General features: G+C 39.0%; 1 protein-coding gene across 16 annotated transcripts in view; it reads right to left on the minus strand.

Moving 5' to 3' along the window:
* Positions 1-21089, minus strand: part of RAPGEF6 (Rap guanine nucleotide exchange factor 6) — a 227820-nt gene that overhangs the window by 57238 nt on the left and 149493 nt on the right. For all 16 annotated transcript variants that reach the window (XM_073355602.1, XM_073355601.1, XM_073355600.1 and 13 more), the window contains 8 exons: positions 10476-10656; positions 9471-9607; positions 8604-8762; positions 7363-7515; positions 6643-6807; positions 3600-3707; positions 3023-3226; positions 1953-2061 (listed from right to left, as the gene is read on the minus strand). In XM_073355602.1, the coding sequence (XP_073211703.1) occupies positions 1953-2061; positions 3023-3226; positions 3600-3707; positions 6643-6807; positions 7363-7515; positions 8604-8762; positions 9471-9607; positions 10476-10656 (1216 nt within the window). The remainder of the gene's footprint in view (positions 1-1952; positions 2062-3022; positions 3227-3599; positions 3708-6642; positions 6808-7362; positions 7516-8603; positions 8763-9470; positions 9608-10475; positions 10657-21089) is intronic.

Consider the following 21089-nt stretch of genomic DNA (forward strand, 5'->3'; position numbering starts at 1 on the left):
ACCACTATAAAATAAATACTGAATAGTATAGTTGTTAACATGCACACTAACAATATGGTCAATTTAATATTCCTTTCCTCTTCCCACTGAAATCAAGTGGAGTTTTGCTATTGAATTCAATGGGAGAGAGAGGCGGCCCTAAATGACTAAAGGAAAACAGACTGCAAAGAGAAAACTACTGCACTGGAGGGAATTTCCAATCACAAATGAAGTAGTAGAAGAAATTTCATCATTTTCACTTTTCTTATTAATAAACATTACAACACATTTCATAAAACTTTGCTAACATCCACTACAGACAATTAACTGGATAAAAGGGAAACATTACATTTACATTAATCAACCTTTTTGTCTGTATCTCTTAGGTAATGGGATGCAGATGTTTTCTTAAGAACAACCGTAAGACTGATTGTCACTTTACCACTTTACTGACTGACGCTTCTTTTATCTTCATTGATATTATCAAATATATTCCACATCCAATATTCTTTTACACTTATCAGATATAACTGGTCAACTGGTAACAATGACATTTCCAGAAAAAAACATTCCATGGGGAAAAAAGTTATACCTATTTTATTTGTGTTTTGGTTATATAACATAATACCCTACCCTTCAAAGCTGTACATGAATGCCTGCCAAGCAGTTTATTTTTTTTATCTCTTTGAGGTTGCTGACATCAGAGAAATGTAGTGTTTTCAGTTGAACACATATGGCTGTGCTCACTGAAACACAACTTACAGCTGCACAGTGCTGATTACTCACGTTTTCCACCCAAACCAGGCAGGCAGCACATATTATGCACAAATAAGAAATCAAATTGCATGCTTCTATTACATAGCAAAATTTAGGACTGTATGCCTTTGTAGGAGAAATTCTGGTGTGAGCATAGGGATTCACTGATATATTCTCTGATAACTCACTAGCTCCATATTAGTCATTTAGCACTATTAAAAAATTAGAATAGCAAGTACAGTCTTTGCAAAGGGATTCAGCTGATGGATTTGTTAAAATACATCAAGCAGCGGACAGAGTAAGCACCAGAGTAAGCGGATAGAGGAAGGTTGTACAAGTGGGTGTACTGTTGCATGTCACCTTGTATTACCATACGTTATCTGATGAAAAGGGTTTTTTTAAATTGTTTTTGTACTCATTTTGTTTGTGACAATAAGCTATAGTTAAGTTCATGCCATTTTTTGACCTCTACAGTGATGTAAAGAAAAAAAATTAAAAACAGAAAATCAATAGTGAAGAAAGACAAATAATTAGAAGTAGCAGATGAGACCCAGGAGAGGAAAGGACCCCAGCAACCTCAGATATAACATAAATCAAAGAAAAGAAACCATGTATGTTTAGGGGGAATCTTGTTCTTACTGTAGTGGTATTTGTGCTCTTGGATGCAGACCATGTATGCCCTGGGTTATAGAAAAATAACCAATATTTTGACAGAGATTTTAAAAAGTTATTTGTAAATAAATGACAATGTAAAGCTAAAATGGATATTGCACATATACTTTATACATTCTCTATTTTCTCTTTCAGATGTAAAAAGATGTTATGGCTCTCACACCCATTATTAAGTTTTTTAAAAAACCTGATTTTACATCTTTTGCTATTTCTTGTCAAAACCAGTGACAGAGAGGATTTGTGAATAAACTTTTGGTCAGATTATCGGCCCCCTTTGTGTGAAGGTCCCATAAAGCTGCTTAAATGGTCACATGAGGATTTCCCAGAGAGCACAGAGCTGGTTATGCTGCCTCTACGCCCCCTCCCACCTTCCCCCACATGCAGACCCTGGCATAGGGGAAGTACCCAGGCAAAAAAGGGACATGGCCTCTGGGATCTGGTGATCATCAACTCCTAGAATGGCTCCTTGGGGTCACAGGAAATTGGGTGGAACTTAGTGCGGCCCTGATGCCTTCATTGTACATTGGCTATGCAAGCCTACTCACCAAAAATGTTTGTTTTTACAGTAATGGAAAGATGAGTATTGTTCCTCAAGATTTCAACAGCTTTTACAAATGTAATGTTCTCAAAGTTCTGTCCATTTACTTCCATTATCTTGTAGGAGAAACAGAAAAAAACCTGAATTTTTAGATTAAATGTCACAAAAGGTTTTCCATTCTCTACATTTACTATTTAATATTATAAAAAAGATACAAGAAATGCTTCAGAAGTTACAATACAGCTACATATCAGAGTGGTATTATGAAAACATGCATTATTAAATATCCAAATAAATTAGCTGCTACAATTTAAATATAAGTATGTCCTACAAACATGTCAGACTTTGATGCACCCAGAAGGGAAACTGAAGTCTTTCAGTGGCACAGCTAAAGAGGTAGGACCAGAAAGGCCCAGAGAAGCAAAGAGTCTCCAGGCAGGAAGCCCTGGGGGATGTGATCCCACTCCAGGGCCAGGACTGCTTAAAGAGCCAGGATAATTTGAGGGAGCCCAAAAGGGGCTGAGACACAGTTTGGCCAGGGTACTTTCATAGGCCCTGCTGGACTGATTGAAGACTGAGCCCTAGGATAGGACTGCACATTGAAGGACCTTACAGAGGGTGCTGAAATAGGCCCCCGGTTGGACTTATATCCCAGAAGGAGTTTGCTTTGCTTTTATCACCCAAACAGACTGTGTGAGATTTGGCCGTAGGGTTGAGTCAGCAAAGACCCACAACAAACAGTGTGTGTGTGTAGGCACACACTCGGCTAGGGGGCACTCGCGAGAGTGAGTGTACCCCATTACAACCCTTTTTATCAGTGTTTCCTAAAACAAACCATGATCAGGATATTTTTGGAGTTTTTTCATATATATATTAGCTATAGAAGAGAACTGTAGATGCAAACTGCAAATCTTTAAAATACTACATAGTTTGGTAAACATAATGAGCAAATTAGTAATATTTTAAGTCTTATATTTCAGACAAATGTTATCTGGCATTTACTGTACTCGGTTGAACCAGGAGGGATTTTTATTAAAATTACATCTGAAACATGAATAATTTTATGCCCTTTCTTACCTGATCACCACGCTTAAGTCCAGCTTCTGCTGCTTTGCTGCCTGTTTCTACAGTCTCTACAAAAATGCCAAAACCCTTGTCACTTCCTCCAACTAGACAGAAAAAGAGCGGTGAGTCTCTGGAAGGTTTTTGCAGAGTAATTTGCCTCCACTTTGCCTTAGCAGCACAGGCAATATTCAACAACCTGAGGTGACCCTTCATTTTCTGTAAATCAGAAGAGACACACAAAGGAATGCAATGTTTCTTCATCTAGAATTGGAAGAACAACTGAAAAGAACAATGCCACAGAAAAAAGGATTTATGAACTTAAGGATCCAATTCTTACTAAAAAAACAAACAAACCCCAAACCCTTTTCTTTCTTGAAATACCATCAAGAGATAGTAAAATTGTATAGACTACTCATTTCTGTTTGATTCTGTACAACCATATGTACAATTTAGACCAAATAGGACTGTGTTAAAAGCTGACTGTAGATTGTCTTCTTCTAGCACAAAGACTTTTTAAAATATTCTTAAATCACAGATGGAAAAAACCCACCTCAGTGGAAAGCATGACACTGATACTTTTTAGTCCTACCGTATTTTCCAAGTTTTTTTCAAATTCTTCCAGAAATCGTGTCATAGCAGGATCTCCTTCAAAATCATTAAAATGATTGTTCACCCACAATAAGACCACTCTGGTGACCTTCAGAAACAAGATAAACATGAGGGTGGTTTTTGGATGGGTTGGTTTTGGAGTTAATAGTAAGGAAAAAGATGATGTACATTGTAAACACATTTGTTTGTGTGGATTTAATCTGATATGCCATTATTTTCGACACTGATGCTACACAGACTTTTCACAGAAGTAAACCAAAAGCAGAGATCACTTTTACTGCTTTTAAATAATCCCCGAGTCATTTTCCTCCACTGCACAATTAAACTGATCAGAAAAGAAAAAATCAAATTTGATCTGAGGGGCTGGGCTACTATCTACAGTGACACAAAGTCAACGCCAATTAATTTCCCTTCTAGTACTTTTAGTTTTGCTTAATTCAGAAACCTTACACTTTTCAAATTGCCACTGTGAATGATCAGTCAATTTTTTAAGCATTTCTAGGAAATGTATAGTAACAATAAAACATTACATCCTGAGAACCTTTATCTCCATTTTTTGACAATGCAGTTGACTGTGCTTCAGAATTACTATACAACTCTCATAATATAGTCAGCCTGTCAATTGCTCAAATCTCTATTAAACAAAAGTGCTCAACAATTACAGCAGTTTCTTTTGTCTAAAAATAAATTACTTCCTATTTTATTTGCTGAGACAGTTTTCTTTCTTTGCAAGTCCACAAAAAAGTTGCTGTATGCACAAGTGCTTTTAGTTTCACATTGGTAAAAATGTTATCCAACCCAGGCCCCCCTCCCAAGTCATTTTTAGTATCTATATACTCAGCCCATTTTTAAGTCACTCTTCATTATGCACAGAAAAGAAAAATCTTTAAAGTGCTTGACATGTGTGTGACATACCCAGGGCACAATCCAGATTAATGAACAGCTGTGTCACCCCTGCCTTCTAGCCCGGGGTGTCCTTTACAATGCTTTGCTGCTGTAGCTTCCAGTCTGGATTGCTCACAAACAGCCTCCGGCATGGAAGTCACTCCCAGTTATATGTCTGCGTGTATACTGCAGTCAGCCAGCCACACGTAGGCTCTTACTAGCTTGAATTATACTGCAGGGTGAACCCAACACACTTCCAATCCCAGATTTTCCCCCTGAAATGTTTGCCCTGTACTGCCCAGCTCTCTCCTGGACAATACAAATTTATATAGGTCTGTTATTTCATCAATGGGAATATTATGCACATATTTTATCATCCCAAATGGAGTTTCCCCAAACAAACACACTGGATTAAATAAAACAATAAAACAAGTTTATTAACTACAAAAAGAGATAGATTTTAAATGAATACAAGTAATGAGGTATAAAAGTCAGAAATGGTTACAAGAAAAATAAAGAATAAATGTAACTAATGCCTAACTTAACAAACTATGTTAAATTGAAAGAAAGTTCTCTCAACACTTGCACTCAACAGTCTTAGTGGCCAAACTTATAAGGCCAAGACCCCTTCTTCTGTTTAATGGCTGCTTTCTTTGTTCCTTCTAGTGCAGTGAATCAATGGACAAAGAGAGTGAGAGCAAGAGAGGAGGGGTGCCTTGGGGTGTTTGTTCCCCCTTTTATAGTGTCAGTTCCTTCCCCCTTGGAAAACATTTCCAGACGAAATTCAGGATGACAGGCAGTCTGTGTGGAAGGAAACTCCATGCTGTTTCTGTGCTAAGATGTAGATTTTTTTGCCCCATCCCTTTTCCTGCCAAAAAAGATGGCCACTTAGCAAGTAATGGCCCATCAACGTTGTTTACACCTGCCTGAAGTATCAGCTTGCCCTTTGTCTTTGAGGGACTGGTTTGGCCACTCCCCAGACTCCCCTGGAAAACATAGTTTTAGTCATGACCTCATCTTATGTTTATAACTTCACATATAATAACAATACTGCTACGTGCATTTTGCCATGACATTATTGATCAGCAAACTATGAGTTTTTAAATGGTATCTCACAAGCAATACTTTATTACAATAGTGTGTAGGATGTGGACACAGAAGTACATTCTGTCACAATATGGAATAATCAGGTCAGACAGACTACTAAAATCATGTGGCAGATATTCTCTGTGGATCTACACAATTTTCACATTTTTAATTTAAAAAAAAAACCAACTAACACTAATTGTCAAAATGCATGGCACAAAAAAGGGAGAAAGAACAACATGGAATTAGCTGCAAAACACAGAAAAGACTGTAATTTTAAATACTAGCTCCTTCACTGGTCAACAGGTTTTGTTCTAGGTCAACTCTAGTATATATGAAAAAAGTCAGCTAAGAACGTTATTGCCATCTGTTTTGAATAGGCTACGAACAAAAACCATCAGACCATATAGGTTTTATTTTGTGCGCACGTGTATATTCATACAGAACTTCACTTACTTCCATATACAGAAGTATTGTAATTTCATCAATTGCACCATCTACAACCCTTTTCTGTGGTGGCATAACTTCAGGTGCATGGTTTGTAGAAAGCTGCTTAAATCAAATGTACTTGCAGCCTTGGAAAGCTATTTTCCAAGAAAACAATGGAAGATAGGTCCAATGCTGTCATGAAAGCAACAGTGATATGCCCAGAAAATTATGGACACTTACTTGACCTGAATTACTGGCAAAAATGGGTCTTCTGAGAGGGCTGATTGTACCCAGAATATGAGAGAGTTGAAAATATTTGCTCTATGTGGAATTTGTGAACAATAGGTCTTGACTTAGATTTCAGATACACTGGCATTTACATATTAAGATCAGCATTTACACATTTTAGAGGCTATGATCTGGCATATCTGAATTTAGAATCAAAACTTACATGTGTGCAACTATGTGGAAGAATACCTTTTTATGCTACTGAAATATATTGCTATAAAAATATTTATTTTTAGATCATCATGGAACAGTCAGACTTTATCAGCACCACAAAAAAAGGTTAAAGATCGATAATATTTTCACCACAAAAGCTGGTCTGTTCATTTGACACCAACCTTATCCCTGAGGTTGTCCACTCTAAACCACTCTAGGAGTTTATCCCCAACTTCCAATGGGCTTGATAGAAATGTCCTATATGTTAAAAGGAAATCTTCTATATAAGTTGGGTCCACAATAGAATGTTCTTCTATTAAATGCATGATGAGTCGCTCTGGTGTTGCCTTAAAAATAGAAGTGCAAAAGGCTTTCAGGAAGTATCACACAGTATCATCACCCCAGTGATGATATCCAGGCTTTGAAGCATGCATAGTGCACCTTTTTTTTCAAATTAAACTGAGTGACTGATAAACTCTTAGAAAGAAAAAGTATCAGTGTGTTTAAGTTCAGTTCACATATTAAACATTTTGTAAGACTATGCACTATCTTGGCATTTATAATAGCATTTGGTTTGCACACACAATAACACTCCATCGATTTTTTAGTATGTTTTAAAATCCCTCTTCTAATCCAAGAAAACACAGATTAATGCATGTAAAGACACTACCAGTGGTTTCTAACATAAAACCAGAAAATATGTACTGAATAGATCCTGCTTTATTAATAGGAAGCAGATTTTGTATTTATATAAAAATATAAATCCTTTCTAATCAACTCTCTATTGAGCTGTTGTAGGACAGACAAATGTGAATATCTGTTCCAGGTTCCCACTGTATTTTCTGACAAATTACATTTTTAGCGATTGACAGGTAGAATATTAAGTAAATAAAGAAAATCACCTTAATAACTATATGTCCTTTCCTGGTTCCACTGCGATCTAGCTCTCTGTGCTCCTTTACCATAACAATTTCTCCTTCTTCCTCGACTTTATGAGTGTTTTTTTCCACATGGTTCAGAATCCGCCAGTAATCCTGCTGGGCTATACAAACAAACTGACCCAGAACAATATGGGGACAATTAATAAACCTGTAGTACATAAACACATCTCCACGCACTAAACCTGGGCAAACGTAATGCAATAGCGATAGCATACCATTTGACATCAGTCCAGTCCTGTCCAGTTCCACTAGATATTAAATTGTAAACAGAGTCCAAGTTAAATTGATAATCCCTCATACAGTACTACAAGTTACTGTGCAAAGACCAATCTTAAAAGAGAACTTAGCTTGTAAAAAGTGGAAATGGATATTTTCTGTTTAACTGTTCTTAAAGCATTTCAAACACACAGAAATACCATGACCTTAAGTGGTAAATAGCTACTTCAGCACAACACAGAAGTTCCTGTTTCTCAGATGATAGCAACATACAAGAAAATTGTTCCAAAATAAGAAGGGAGAACCGACAACTAAGGGCTTGTCTATATAGTGTTTTAGTTTGTACTAGAACAGTATGAATTCTAGTCCATACTAGCTTGTTGTGCACTAACTAGCGCGTGTGGACCCTGCTGGCCCACACCAAAAGTTCCCTAGTGTGTGTTAATGTAGCCCTGTAACTTGCACGAGGGAACTTTTAGTTAGGGTTGCCAACATTGCATTTCAAAAATAAGGGACTTTTTTTAGCATCCCTGTCCTTCCCTTTCTCCCGATATTGTTATCATAATTATTAATAATAATAATAATAATCAGTACTCACCTACAATCACCAGCGGTAATTCTTGCTGCTTTTTGCAGCACTCAGCAACTCCTGATCTTGTTGTACAGAGTGGAAAACATGCCTTTTAATAAGGGACTGTTGGCAATCCTACTTTTTCACATGTGCCTCAAGGGCCCACATGAGCCATTTAGTGCACAACATGCTAGTGTGCACTGGAATTTACACCCCTCTATTGCAGACTAACGCATTGTGTAGACAAGCCCTAACTTAACAGAGTGCCCACCCTTCCAAGTGTCTCACCCCCACCAAGTGCCAACTTCCTTCATTCTATTTCCGAAATAAATATCATTATGTTAGATGAAACCATATTATCTTTTTTATTAACCGTTTAAAATTGTGAGAAAATTATACACAGGTATAATCTTACCTGACAGTCATCTACTTTGGTCCTAACCACTCCATTCATGTACTGTTTATCCAAAGAAGGGGTAATCCCAAAACTATTTCCCATACAGAGACTTTCAGTTTTCCCATCTGGATGGCTGATTTCCACCGTGCCGTTTAAAATAACATACCAAGAATCAAGCTAGAATGAATTTTAAAAAAAGTATGGATCTCTCAGCAAGTTCTAATAAGAAAGATAATTCAATGCTTATCTCCCAGAAGTATTTACCCATGTAGTAGTAAATATGCTGTCATTACAATTTTGTAACATTTCATTCAATACAACATGTCAAGGACTGCTGTTTGCTGTCCACTGACTTGTAAGCAGTAAATGAAAGATGAGCCAAAATAAAAAAGCTTATTTCTAGCTCCACAATCTACCAAGTGCTAATAATTTCCAAATATTTGCATGTCCTGTTGCTACCCTTTTGACAACGAAGACTATGGCATGATACTATATTTTTTACATAGGCATTAAAATATGATCACTGGAAACTCAAATTTGCACAAGAGGAGAGTTGAGTTAAGCCAATGGGTAACAATTGCACCAGATCAAAAACATTTTTTAAAAGGTTACTTCAGAAAAGGGATATTATTTCGTGGACAGACAATTTTATTTTTTTACTGCTAGAAATGACCCATTCTTTTATGACATTATAAATACATTTTTGTAAAATAACCCCTAACTATTAGGTAGCAGTACACAAATAAATTGTAATATACCAGATTACTGTTCAAGTACTATACATACAAATTGTTTAATGCTATTGTATGTCTAGATTTGAACATATTAATACCCAGAGTTTCAGTATAATACAGTGCTTAAATTATGTTATGTTCTATAACTTACTTCTTGTCCATCTTCAAGTATGATGGCTCCTGCTTGTTCTACCACTTCAAATATCATAACTGAACAAAGCTCTCTTCTTACAGACATGGTCATGTTTGCAAAGGCTGGGAGTTGATGCATAAATTCCAGTAATTGCTCTATTAGATAAAGGAAACATTGATTTGAAGACTGCAAGGCCTGTGCCTCTAAGGTACCATTACCCCCTGCAGGTATATTAAACCTCAGAGTTAAACTCACTGAAGGAATTGCTCAGTGGTATTTCAATCACTATTAGTGCGCCTGTGGCTAAATGAGCACAGCATGCATTTTACAATCAACATTAATAAAAGGAACCTGGCTTTTCAATCTTGATTGTGCTCTGATTGACTATTATGGCATCAAGCGTAAAATTATGATATCAAGCTAAGCGTAAAAGCACTTGAACTTCAAGCCTTTAGAAAAGTTATAAAGTATTTTTGCTGAATGATGATTGTAAGCTAGATAATATCAATAACATGAAATCATTTTTCAGTGTTCAGAGAAATAACCAGAGGAAAAGTATAAACTATTTCAATTTTTATTTTAGTGTTAAACTAATGCCAACTTCAGCTTGGCGCTTGCAGAAATCTCTTTTTGACTCAAATTCCTTGGAACTTAAATTCAGCCTCTTTATACCGTGATAATATCAGCCCTGCCAAAAATTCAAAAACAAATTTGCCAGCTTCAGGTAGTTAAAATTACTCCCTCCTTACCCCCCACATTAGCAAACTGTAATCACCAAAGTATTTAGCATCTCAGTGCTAATATTTTCAAACACCTAATTTCTCATAATAAATATAAGAAGAGAATAATAGTCTAGTTTAGTTTATAAATTCTTTGGGACAACAAGAGTTGTAAAAAATCTCTGAAAAGCATCATCTATAGTTATAAGGCTATCTATTTATTAATAATTATGTACTTACACAGATTTCAAAGAAGTCTTTATTATTTGAGTTATAAAATAGATCATATCAAGGTCTCTCTCACCAATGTCATCATCTGTTTTGTCTGCAGGTTCTTTTTCAAGGCACTCTCGTACAACATCTCGCCCCAGTAACGGATCTGAAGTTCTGTCAATATCTTCATCTTCTTCTTCTTCATCTTCAGAGTCCACAGGTGCTTCTGGGAGGCCTGTTAAATCTACATCTCCCATATCACTTTCTGTAGCCTGTAGAAAAGAAATGATCAGGCAGTAAATTCAATTTCTACACAGCTTTAACTGTTTATGGCCTAAGCTTATAGTCCCAGTCAGTTTATACCACAAAATGAAAAAGAATCCTTTGACCAATAATTATGAGCTACAAGTTATGATAGCTCAACATGTTTACCACTTGAATACTTAAGGAAAGATACTACAATGAGATTTACTATTACAGAAAGACTGGTATAAATATCTATCTGGTGCATGTAAATGCATTTGTTTTTATATTTTATATAAAAAGCATACATAAGAGGACAGAGAAGTATTTTTTTCATAAATCAGGGATGACTATATATGTTGTCACTCATGAATTGTAGTCATCCCTGACTTAGGAAAACAAAAGTAGTATCTTGCACCATACATTCTCTATCTTTGTACATATATACAACCATTGCAATTTTATATGTTGCTGGTTGAACTTAAATTATCTAAATGATCTAAACCACAATTCATACAGGTCAGTTAGTTAGTTAGTTAGTATGTACACATTACGCCTCTGGCGTTTAGGGCAGTGACGAAGCTCCTCCACTCCTGTCTGTTTCTGGCAAGTATTTCAATGGGGCACAGCGGGGGAACCATTGAAAGATCATGCAGTGTAGTTGGAAGATAAAGTGCTGCTAGAAACCTAGGTAGTATAAGAAGCAAGGAGTTCTGTGGCACCTTATAGACTAACAGACATATTGGAGCATAAGCTTTCGTGGATGAATTCCCACTTTGTCAGATGCATGTAGTATAGTTATTGTACAAGCTCAGCTTTGGATACCAGAGTTTAATTTCAGTTGTTCAACTAGAATCATAGAATATCAGGGTTGGAAGGGACCTCAGGAGGTCATCTAGTCCAACCCCCTGCTCAAAGCAGGACCAATCCCCAACTAAATCTATGACAGAAGAAGAGCAGGAGACACTGGAAATGGTTTAGTTAGGTCACAACTTTATTCCCAAATGTCTGGGAGTACCTGGCAGATAAAAGTAAGATAATTCCATAATCATTGTACTTATACTGGGGGATGAGGGGGTGAACTGCTGTCCACTTTACCCATCATGGTCCCCAGCCAACCTACCACTGGGACCTGGCCACTCCCCATCCCCAAATGAAGGGGGGGGGGGGCGCTATAAAAGAAGGGTGGTTGGCTCCCTGCCATACCAATCACAGGAGCCAAAAATCCCTCATTTTTGCTCCTTTAAAGACCACGTCCTTTAAGTCCTTTACCAATGCATTTAATCTGATCACTGTATCCCTTCCCTACAGAGCACCTGCACTGGACATCTGCAGCACTGTATACCTTCCCTACAGAGCACCTGCACTGGACATTGCAACATCATAGCCTAAGCCCCGTTTTATGTTTGCCCCCAAATAAGCCCCCAGTCTGATGTGGGGAAGGTGAAAAAACCATCTCCTTGGCCTATCTTGCAGGGAGGGAAAAACTCCTTCACAGACCGCCAGGAAAGGAGCGATTAGCATAACACCCACAGCAGATCATGACAAAACCTGGTATTTAACTACCACAATGGGTGGGAGGGTAGGTGCTGCTCCACCTGGTATTGGTAAAAGAGGGCTTTTCTTACACTGGAGTGGAACTAAATAATCCTGCGTCTCTTCTGGTCACCAGTGGGGATTGGAAAAATGGGTGACCATGGGATGCTGACCTGGTCTGAAGCTGCTGCAACAAGTCGCTTTGGTTCTCTAGCCTTTAAAGGGGTCACACCCTTTTCCTACAACACAGACAACGGCCCCCACCACTTCATGTGGGGTGAGGTCATTTGGTGTCCATTCAGTTTGCATATCTGCCCTCTCTCCCCTGTGTCTTCCTTGAAGCTATCTAGCCGTGTGCGGGCAACCCTCCCTCAGTTCCTTCTCTACCACAGAGCCCCTTAGGGAGAATTCCAAAATCGAGGGGAGGAGGGCTGGTTGTGGAGCACCCATCAGGGGACACATCGCGAAGAATCATCGTTACTCACAAGGCGACTAACGTCCTCTTTTGTGATATGACTACATCTAATTTTTCCTGATTCTTGCAGTGAGCAACTTCCTCTTCTTCTTCTTCAGTAGTGTCCCTATAGGTGCTCCACTGTCGGTGACTTCACAGCAGTATCCCCCAGGAAGGGCTGGGACTTGAGAGTTGAGTCTGTTATTACAGAGTACTGAGGAGCAGAAGATGGCATGGGAAGCTGCAAAAGTGTGGGCAGAAGCCCCAAACTCTGCAGACTGCTGAGACAGGGACATCTTTAAAGAATGCGACTGAGGTAGAAATTGACCTCATGGAGTGTGTACAGACTCTGGACAAAGGCAGCAGGTGGTGTCCTTGATAACAAAGGTTAATGCAACCTGAAACCCATTTGGATGGTCTTTGAGCTGATATCATGGAGCCTTTGGATTTTTCCATGAGGAATAGGAAGAGTTTAGAGAACTTCCTAAACTCCTTAGTCCTGTCCAAGTAGAATGCTAGTGCTCTTCTAACAGCTGCCATATCCAGAATTGCCTCCCTGTTGTCACTTTGTGGTTTTGGGAAAAAACAGGAAGATGGATCTGTTGATTCATATGGAAAGTGGAGGTAACTTTATGGAGAAACTTGGGATGCAGCCTCAAAATTACTTTGTCTTTAAAAAAGACCATGTATGGAGGGTGTGCCATCAGGGCCTCTATTTCTCCTATGTGCCTAGCTGAGGTGATGGCAATTAGAAATGCTGTCTTCATGGACAGGTGTAAAAGAGAGCAAATTGCCATGGGCTCAAAGGGAGAACTAATCAAAGCCCTGAGAACTTGGTTAAGATCCCAGGCTGGAGAGGGTGGTCTCACATGTTGGAAGAGATTCCCAGTGCCATAAGGAATCTACATGTCAGCAGGTGAGCGAACACGGAGTATTGTCTACCTGACAGTGGAAAGCCATTATGGCCACAAGATGTAACTTAAGGGAGCTGAGTGAGAGCTCTGATCTCTTGAGGTAAAATGTAGTCTAAAATCAGAGGGAGGGAAGACAAGGTTGGGGCTATGTGCTTAGAATGACACCAAACTTGGAATTGTTTCCATTTTCGTAGGTAAGTATGTCAAGCAGTCGACTTTTGGCTATGCAGCAACACATCTTTCTCCTCATCAGAGCATTCTGCCTCTAAGTCTTGGAACCAAGAAGGAGCCACGCCTGAAGGTGGAGGACCACAGGTTGGGGTGAAGGATCAGCTTGTCGCTTTGAGAGAGCAGGTGGGCAATGGCCCGAAGAGGAACTAGAGGACATTTTGCCATCTCAGTCAGGTAAGGAAACCAGACTTGCCTTGGCCAGTAGGGGGCAATCAGAATAATTCTGGCTTTCTCTCGTCCAACTTTCAACAGGACTTTGGACACGAGAGGAAACAGGGGAAAGGCATACAAGAAGTCCTTGTCCCATGGGAGGATGAGGGCATCTCCCAGCAAATGTTTCCCCAGGCTGGCCCTGGAGCAGTAACAAGGACATTTCTTATGTCTGTAAATAGCAAAGAGACCTGTAATCAGGGTTCCCCAAAGGGCAAATATGTCTTGTAACACTTCTGAGTTCAGTTCCCAATCGTGGTTGTGAGAAAAGTTCTGACTGAGACTGTCGGATGTCACATTCTGTGTCCCTGGCAGACAGGCAGCTGTGATGAGCACGTTGTGACGGATGCACCTATTTCAAAGTTTGAGTCCTTTGGTACAGAGGGAGAGAGATCTGGCACCCCCAGTGATTTATGTAAAACATACAGGTCACATTGTCCGTCATGACCTTCGTGTACATGTTCTTGATGAAAGGCAAAAAGACAGCCCTTAGCTCCCATGGAGGGTCACTTCTGTGGAAGACCACTTGCCTTGAACCTTGTGGTCATGTAAGTGAGCTCCCCAGCCTATTAAGGAGGCATCCATCATTAGAGTCACCGTCAGTGGCAGCTGCACAAAAGGAACACCTGCTTGGACTTTGGATGGGTCTTTCTATCAGTCCAGGGAGTGTTTTACTGCGCAGGGCAGTGATAGCAGTTTAGCTAATCTGTCCCTGTTTGGGAAATAGACAGAAGTGAGCCACATCTGAAGACACTGCACAAACATCTGAGCGTTTGGGGTGACAAAGGTACATTCTGCCCTGTGACCTAGCACCTGTGGACAGTTCCTGGCTGATGTTTGAGGGTTGGCCTGGGCTGTCTCTGTGAGACTTGTAAGGGTGGTGAGGCTGTGTAGTGGAGGAATGTTCCCATTTGTTCTGTGTCTAGGTTGGCAATAGCTACTGGATGGATAATCCCTATTATTCTAGCACAAATAACAGAAGCACCCAAATTAGTTTATCATAGGTAATCTAACAATGTTATTATGAAACTGGAATGAGACACAAATGTCAACATAGTTTTGCTAGACAATACAATATTTTGGTCCCATTCACCAGTCATTTGAAAAAACATATATTGCTAAAACTGCATCAGTCAAGCTTTTTTTTAAGCATAGCTGTAATACATTGCTACTACAGCAGATTTTTTTCCTCTAACTACTGGTCAGTCCTACAAATCTTATATGGCTTCTTTCTTGGTATATTTTTAATAAAGATGTACCAAATTTTTGGAAGCCAATTGTTTTTCTATTCTCCATGCAGCATCTTTCTCAGTACTGGTAGATTCATTCATGTTTATTAGAGTTACTACAAAAAGTTTGTATGGAATCACATAACCAAAGTTATAGATCAACTCAATACAGTCTCTCAAAGCTAAATCTTGCCTAGAGATTATGTTGCATGCCCAGAAAGTCCAGTCACCTGTTGATATTCTTAAAAGGAATAAGAAATCGTATAATCACTGCCTTTATCTCTTCAAAACTTTACTTACCAAAAACAGACTAGGATTATCAGTAAAGACACCAGTAAACTGACCCCACACCATTTGATTAATGCTACAACAGTCTTGTAATGTGTAACATTAGCCAGGACCGGATGCCTACAGCAACAATTTTATTGCAATCAATGGATGCTGAGAAGTCAAACGAAACTGAGAGGAAGAGGGTAACATTGGCAATAGAAAACAAAATCATGCAAGCAGAAATATGTCCAGCTACATAATACAATTTTAGATGCACTATTTTGATAACTACATAAGATCATAGGCAAATGTGTCTACATACTTAATACTACTGAAATCTCAGTCACTTCTGCAAGCTTATTCCTATTTAGAATCACAGAAACGTAGGTCCAGAAGAGACCTCCAATGTAAGTTTAAAAATACAAACCTTCACGTTAAAGATGGATCCTCGAGTATGGCCCCAAGCCCCCAATTCTGCACAATTTCGCTTTTGCCTACAGATCTCAGTGGAGGTCTTGCAGGATGTTCAGAAACACAAATACAGTGTGAATGGCATAGAGTCAAGTGGATTGAGCCCCATAATCAGCTTTGTGGAATTTTCATGAAATGTAGCAAAAGTTTTCATGAGATCTCTCTATAAATGTGAAATGAAAACTGGTGTTTGGACCTTCCCCTGTAGCAACTGACAAAAGAGTAAAATGTTTGGATTGCAAAGGTCCAGATATGTGCTAGGTGCTACCCTAAACAAGGAGAGACATGGCCCCTCCTCTGAAGGACTTACACAAAGCATTGCTTTAGTGCATGAAAGCTAGAGAGTGAAACCAGCTAAAAGGAAAAATGAACCAGTTACCCTGGTTTTCATTGTCCAAGTTGAAAGAAACACAAAAAGGGTTAACGCTGAAAAGAACTGTTAACAGTGAGGGTAACTGACCATTGTAACAACTTGCCTGTTGATATGAAGGATTCTCCGATACTTGGAGTCTTTAAATCAAGGCTGGATGTCTTTCTAGAACTACTCTAGCTCAACCAAAAGTTATGTGCTTGAAGCAGGTGAGATTCTGGGGCTGTGCTATGGAAGAGGTCAGACTAGATGATCATAGTGGTCCCTTCTGGCCTTAAAATCTATAAATCTAAAGTATCTATCCAGACCCCTATGCTGAAGCAGGACCAAGTAAACTTAGACCATGCCTGACACATTTTTCCAATCTGTTCTTAAAAACCTCAGTTGACGGGGATTCCACACCCTCCCTTGGAAGCCTGTTCCACACCTTAACTATATTTATAGTTAGAAAGCTTTTCCTAATATCTAACTTAAATCTCCCTTGCTGAAGATTACCCATTATTTCTTTTCCTACCTTCAGCGGAGATGAAGAACAATTGATCACCACCTTCTTTATAACAGCCCTTATCATATTTGAAGACTTATCAGGTCCCTGCTCAGTTGTCTTTTCTCAAGAATAAGCATGTCCAGGTTTTTTAAACTTTCCTCACAGGTCAGATTTCTAAATCTTTTATCATTTTGTTGCTTGCCTCTAGACTCTCTCCAATTTGTCATCATCTTTCCTAAACTGCGGTGCCCAGAATTGGAGACACTACTCCAGCTGATGCTTCCCCAGTGTCAAGCACAGCAGGACAATTACCTTGTGTGACTTTCATATGACACTCCTGTTAATACACACCAGAATGATATTAGCCTTTTTAGCAAGTGCATCACATTGCTGACTCGATCAATTTGTGATCCACTATAAACTCCAGATCCCTTTCAACAGTACTATCACCTAGGCATTTATTCCCCATTTTGTAGTTGTACATTCGCTTTTTCCTTCCTAAGTGAAGTACTTTGCACTTGTCTTTACTGCATTTCATATTGTTTATTTCATACCAATTCTTCAATTTGTCAAGGTTGCTTTGAATTCTAATCCTGTCCTCCAAAGCACTTGGTGTTTCAATGGAGATTATATACAATTTGCATTACGAAACTGAAGTGTTAAAAAAGTGAAATTACTTTTTCTATTACTGGTGCTTGAGCTATATTTGTAATAATCCTGGGGCTTTATGGCAGATCAAATCAGCTGAGCCAAGTACTGAAAAAGTAAAATTTCATTTGTTAGAAAAACAAAAAACAACCACCGCAGAGCAGAAAAATGCTTTAATTTGCCACAATGAGGAACAAAGTAAAGAATGTTGGGCTCCAAAGCTCTCAGTGACTATTCAATATATTTCCATTTTAAGACCATCTTCAGACAAGTTTTGTTGTAATAATTGAATCTAGAACCTGAAAGAGAGACTTCGGTGTTTGGGGAGCTAAAGTAAAGTTAGGGGAGCTAAAGTAAAGTTAAATATAAACTCAACAAAATTAGATGAACAGAACATTAAGCAACCCACACAAAGCAATGACAACCTGACTGAATTCAGTCAGAGTACCCAAGATATTATGTTTCATGTTGTTTTCTGTTAAAGGACTAAATAAAGGTGGTTAATTTTACACACATTGTGTGATTCTTTTACAACTAAAATGGAATAATCTAACATAAGGCTAGCGCTAGGAAGCTGCACATATCCATATTCTTAATCTACACATGGTGAATTCACCTCCCTGCCTCACACACACCTGGTCAGCAGTATCCTCTACATGTTGTGGACCTTCTCAGAGAAGACCAAGGTCTTTGCCCATCTCATGTTACAAGAGAATTAACACTCTGCTAAATTATTATTTGTATTAAGGCAATGACTCTGGTGGAGCACTGTGCTAGGGACTGTCCAAACACATAGTAAGAAATAGTCCCTTCCTCCAAGAGTTTGCAATCTAAATAGACAAGACAGACAAAGGGTTGAAGGGCACAGAGGTAAAGTGACTTCCCCAGATTCACACAGCAGTGGTAGAGGTGGGAGACAAACCAGTCTCCCAAGTCCCAGTCTACTGCTCTATCCACTCAATCACACTGCCTGTAAAGTATTTATCAAAAGTAACATTCTGGTAAGGTAAGTACAAGACTATGGGTATGTAAGCTGAACAGAGAGTGAAATCCAAATGCTAATGAAAAAATACCAGTGGGATATGTTCCTAAGTAAATCTTTCAAGACAAAGTTCTCCATCATGTTGTGTCTAAACAGAGAAGTAAACTGAATATTGGCGAAGAATTGGTCTTCCTCAATCCAAAAGCCTACCAGGGAGGTAGGCATTGAGAAAGAGAGAGAGATAATATAATCCTGCACTTTAATTGTCCTTAACAATAAATTACAATATTGAAGATAAGGACAATGACTACTACATTATGTCTAACTGCTTGACTTCTAGACTCTGCTCAGGAACCTGGAACAAGTAACATAACTAAACTCTTGCATTATACCATTGTGCCACAACTGTTGCAGATCTGTGTTTCATTGGTACAAGTAAATAAGACTATTGCAAACCTCCTTGTTGATCAGATAATACAAGTGTGCAGATAAGGGAAGAAATCATCTTCATAGATTTATTAATTCCCTTTTTTCAAGCTGGAGCTTCATCCAGTTACGATCCTTGACTAAACTAGAGTGGTAAATAGCTAGGAAAGATCTAGGATTAAAGTCAAAAACACAAAATCATCAAAAATTATAAAGATCATTCACTGCACTGCCCTTGAAAGACTGTGTGGTAGGAATACTTTTTATGTTTTGGAAGACTGAACATTGATTTACATTACAAGGAATAATTTTGATTGATTACATCACAATCAGTTGTAATATCTTCTTATTCCTAGAACAAAGCATTGTGGTGAGCAATATCAACGTATTACATTAAATGCTAACCTCTTAATATAAATATTAGGGCTGTCAAGCGATTAAAAAAAGTATCGTGCCATTAATCGCACTGTTAAAGAATAATGGATTACCATTAATTTAAATATTTTTGGATGTTTTTTCTACATTTTAAAATATATTGATTTCAATTACAACTTGGAATACAAAGTGTACAGTGCTCACTTTATATTTATTTTTGATAACAGTTATTTGCAATGTAACAAAAGAAATAGTATTTTTTCAATTCCCCTAACACAAGTACTGTAGTGCAATCTCTTTATCATGAAAGTTGAACTTACAAACATAGAATTATGTACAAAAAACCTGCATTCCATTCAAAAATAAAACATTGTAAAATTTTAGAGCCTGCAAGTCCACTCAGTCCTACTTCTTGTTCAGCCAATCGCTCAGACTAACAAGTTGGTTTACTTTTGCAGGAGATAATGCTGCCCGCTTCTTGTTTACAATGTCACCTGAAAGTGAGAAAGTGGTACTGCTGCAGCCAGCGTCACAAGATATTTACATGCCGCAGGCGCTAAAGATTCATTTGTCCCTTCAGGCTTCAACCACCATTCCAGGGGACATGCGTCCATGCTGATAATGGGTTCTGCTCAATAACAATCCAAAGCAGTGCGGACCGACGCATGTTCATTTTCATTATCTGAGTCAGATGCCACCAGCAGAAGGTTGATTTTCTTTTTTGGTGGTTCGGGTTCTGTAGTTTCTGCATCTGAGTGTTGCTCTTTTAAGACTTCTGAAAGCATGTCCGCACTTCGTCCCTCTCAGATTTTGGAAGGCACTTAAAATTCTTAAATCTTGGGTCAAGTGCTGTAGCTATCTTTAGAAATCTCACATTGGTACCTTCTTTGCATTTTGTCAAATCTAGAGTGAAAGTGTTCTTAAAATGAACATGTGCTGTGTCACCATCCAAGACTGCTAAAACATGAAATATATGGCAGAATGTGGGTAAAACAGAGCAGGGGACATACAATTCTCCCCTAAGGAGTTCAGTCACAAATTTAATTGACACATTTTTTTAAACGAGCATCGTCAGCATGGAAGCATGTCCTCTGGAATGGTGGCTGAAGCATGAGGGGGCATACGAATGTTTAGCATATCTGACATATAAATACCTTGCAATGCAGGCTACAAAAGTGCCATGCAAATGCCTGTTCTCACTTTCTGGTGACATTGTAAATAAGAAGAGGGCAGCATTATCTTCTGTAAATGGAAACAAACTTGTTTGTCTTAACGATGAAGTGAGCTGTACCTCACGAAAGCTTATGCTCAAATAAATTGGTTAGTCTCTAAGGTGCCACTAGTACTCCTTTTCTTTTTGCGAATACAGACTAACACGGCTGCTACTCTGAAACCTACTTCATATTACATCACTTTACTAGCTTATGTAGCTCACATAAACTCAGAGGTGGGCAAACTTTTTGGCCTGAGGGCCAAATCTGGATATGGAAATTGTATGGTGGGCCATAAATGCTCATGAAATTGGGGGTTGGGTGTAGGAGGGGGTGAGGACTCCAGCTGGGGGTGCGGGCTCTGGGGTAAGGTCAAAAATGAGGAGTTCAGGGTGCGGAAGGGGGCGCTGGGCTGGGGCAGGAGGTTGGGGTGTGGGCTCTAGCTGGGGGTGCAGGCTCTGGGGAGGGGCTGAAAATGAGGGGATGGGGGTGCACGAGGGTGCTCCGGGCTGGGACCAAGGGGTTCGGAGGGCAGGAGGGGAACCGGGCTGGGGCAGGGGCACAGGAGGGGTTCAGAGTGCAGGTTTCGGGTGGTGCTTACCTCAAGCAGCTCCTGGAGGCAGCGGCATGTCCCTCCTCCAGCTCCTA

Source organism: Lepidochelys kempii, chromosome 8 (assembly GCF_965140265.1).
Source record: "Lepidochelys kempii isolate rLepKem1 chromosome 8, rLepKem1.hap2, whole genome shotgun sequence".
Classification (NCBI taxonomy): domain Eukaryota; kingdom Metazoa; phylum Chordata; order Testudines; family Cheloniidae; genus Lepidochelys; species Lepidochelys kempii.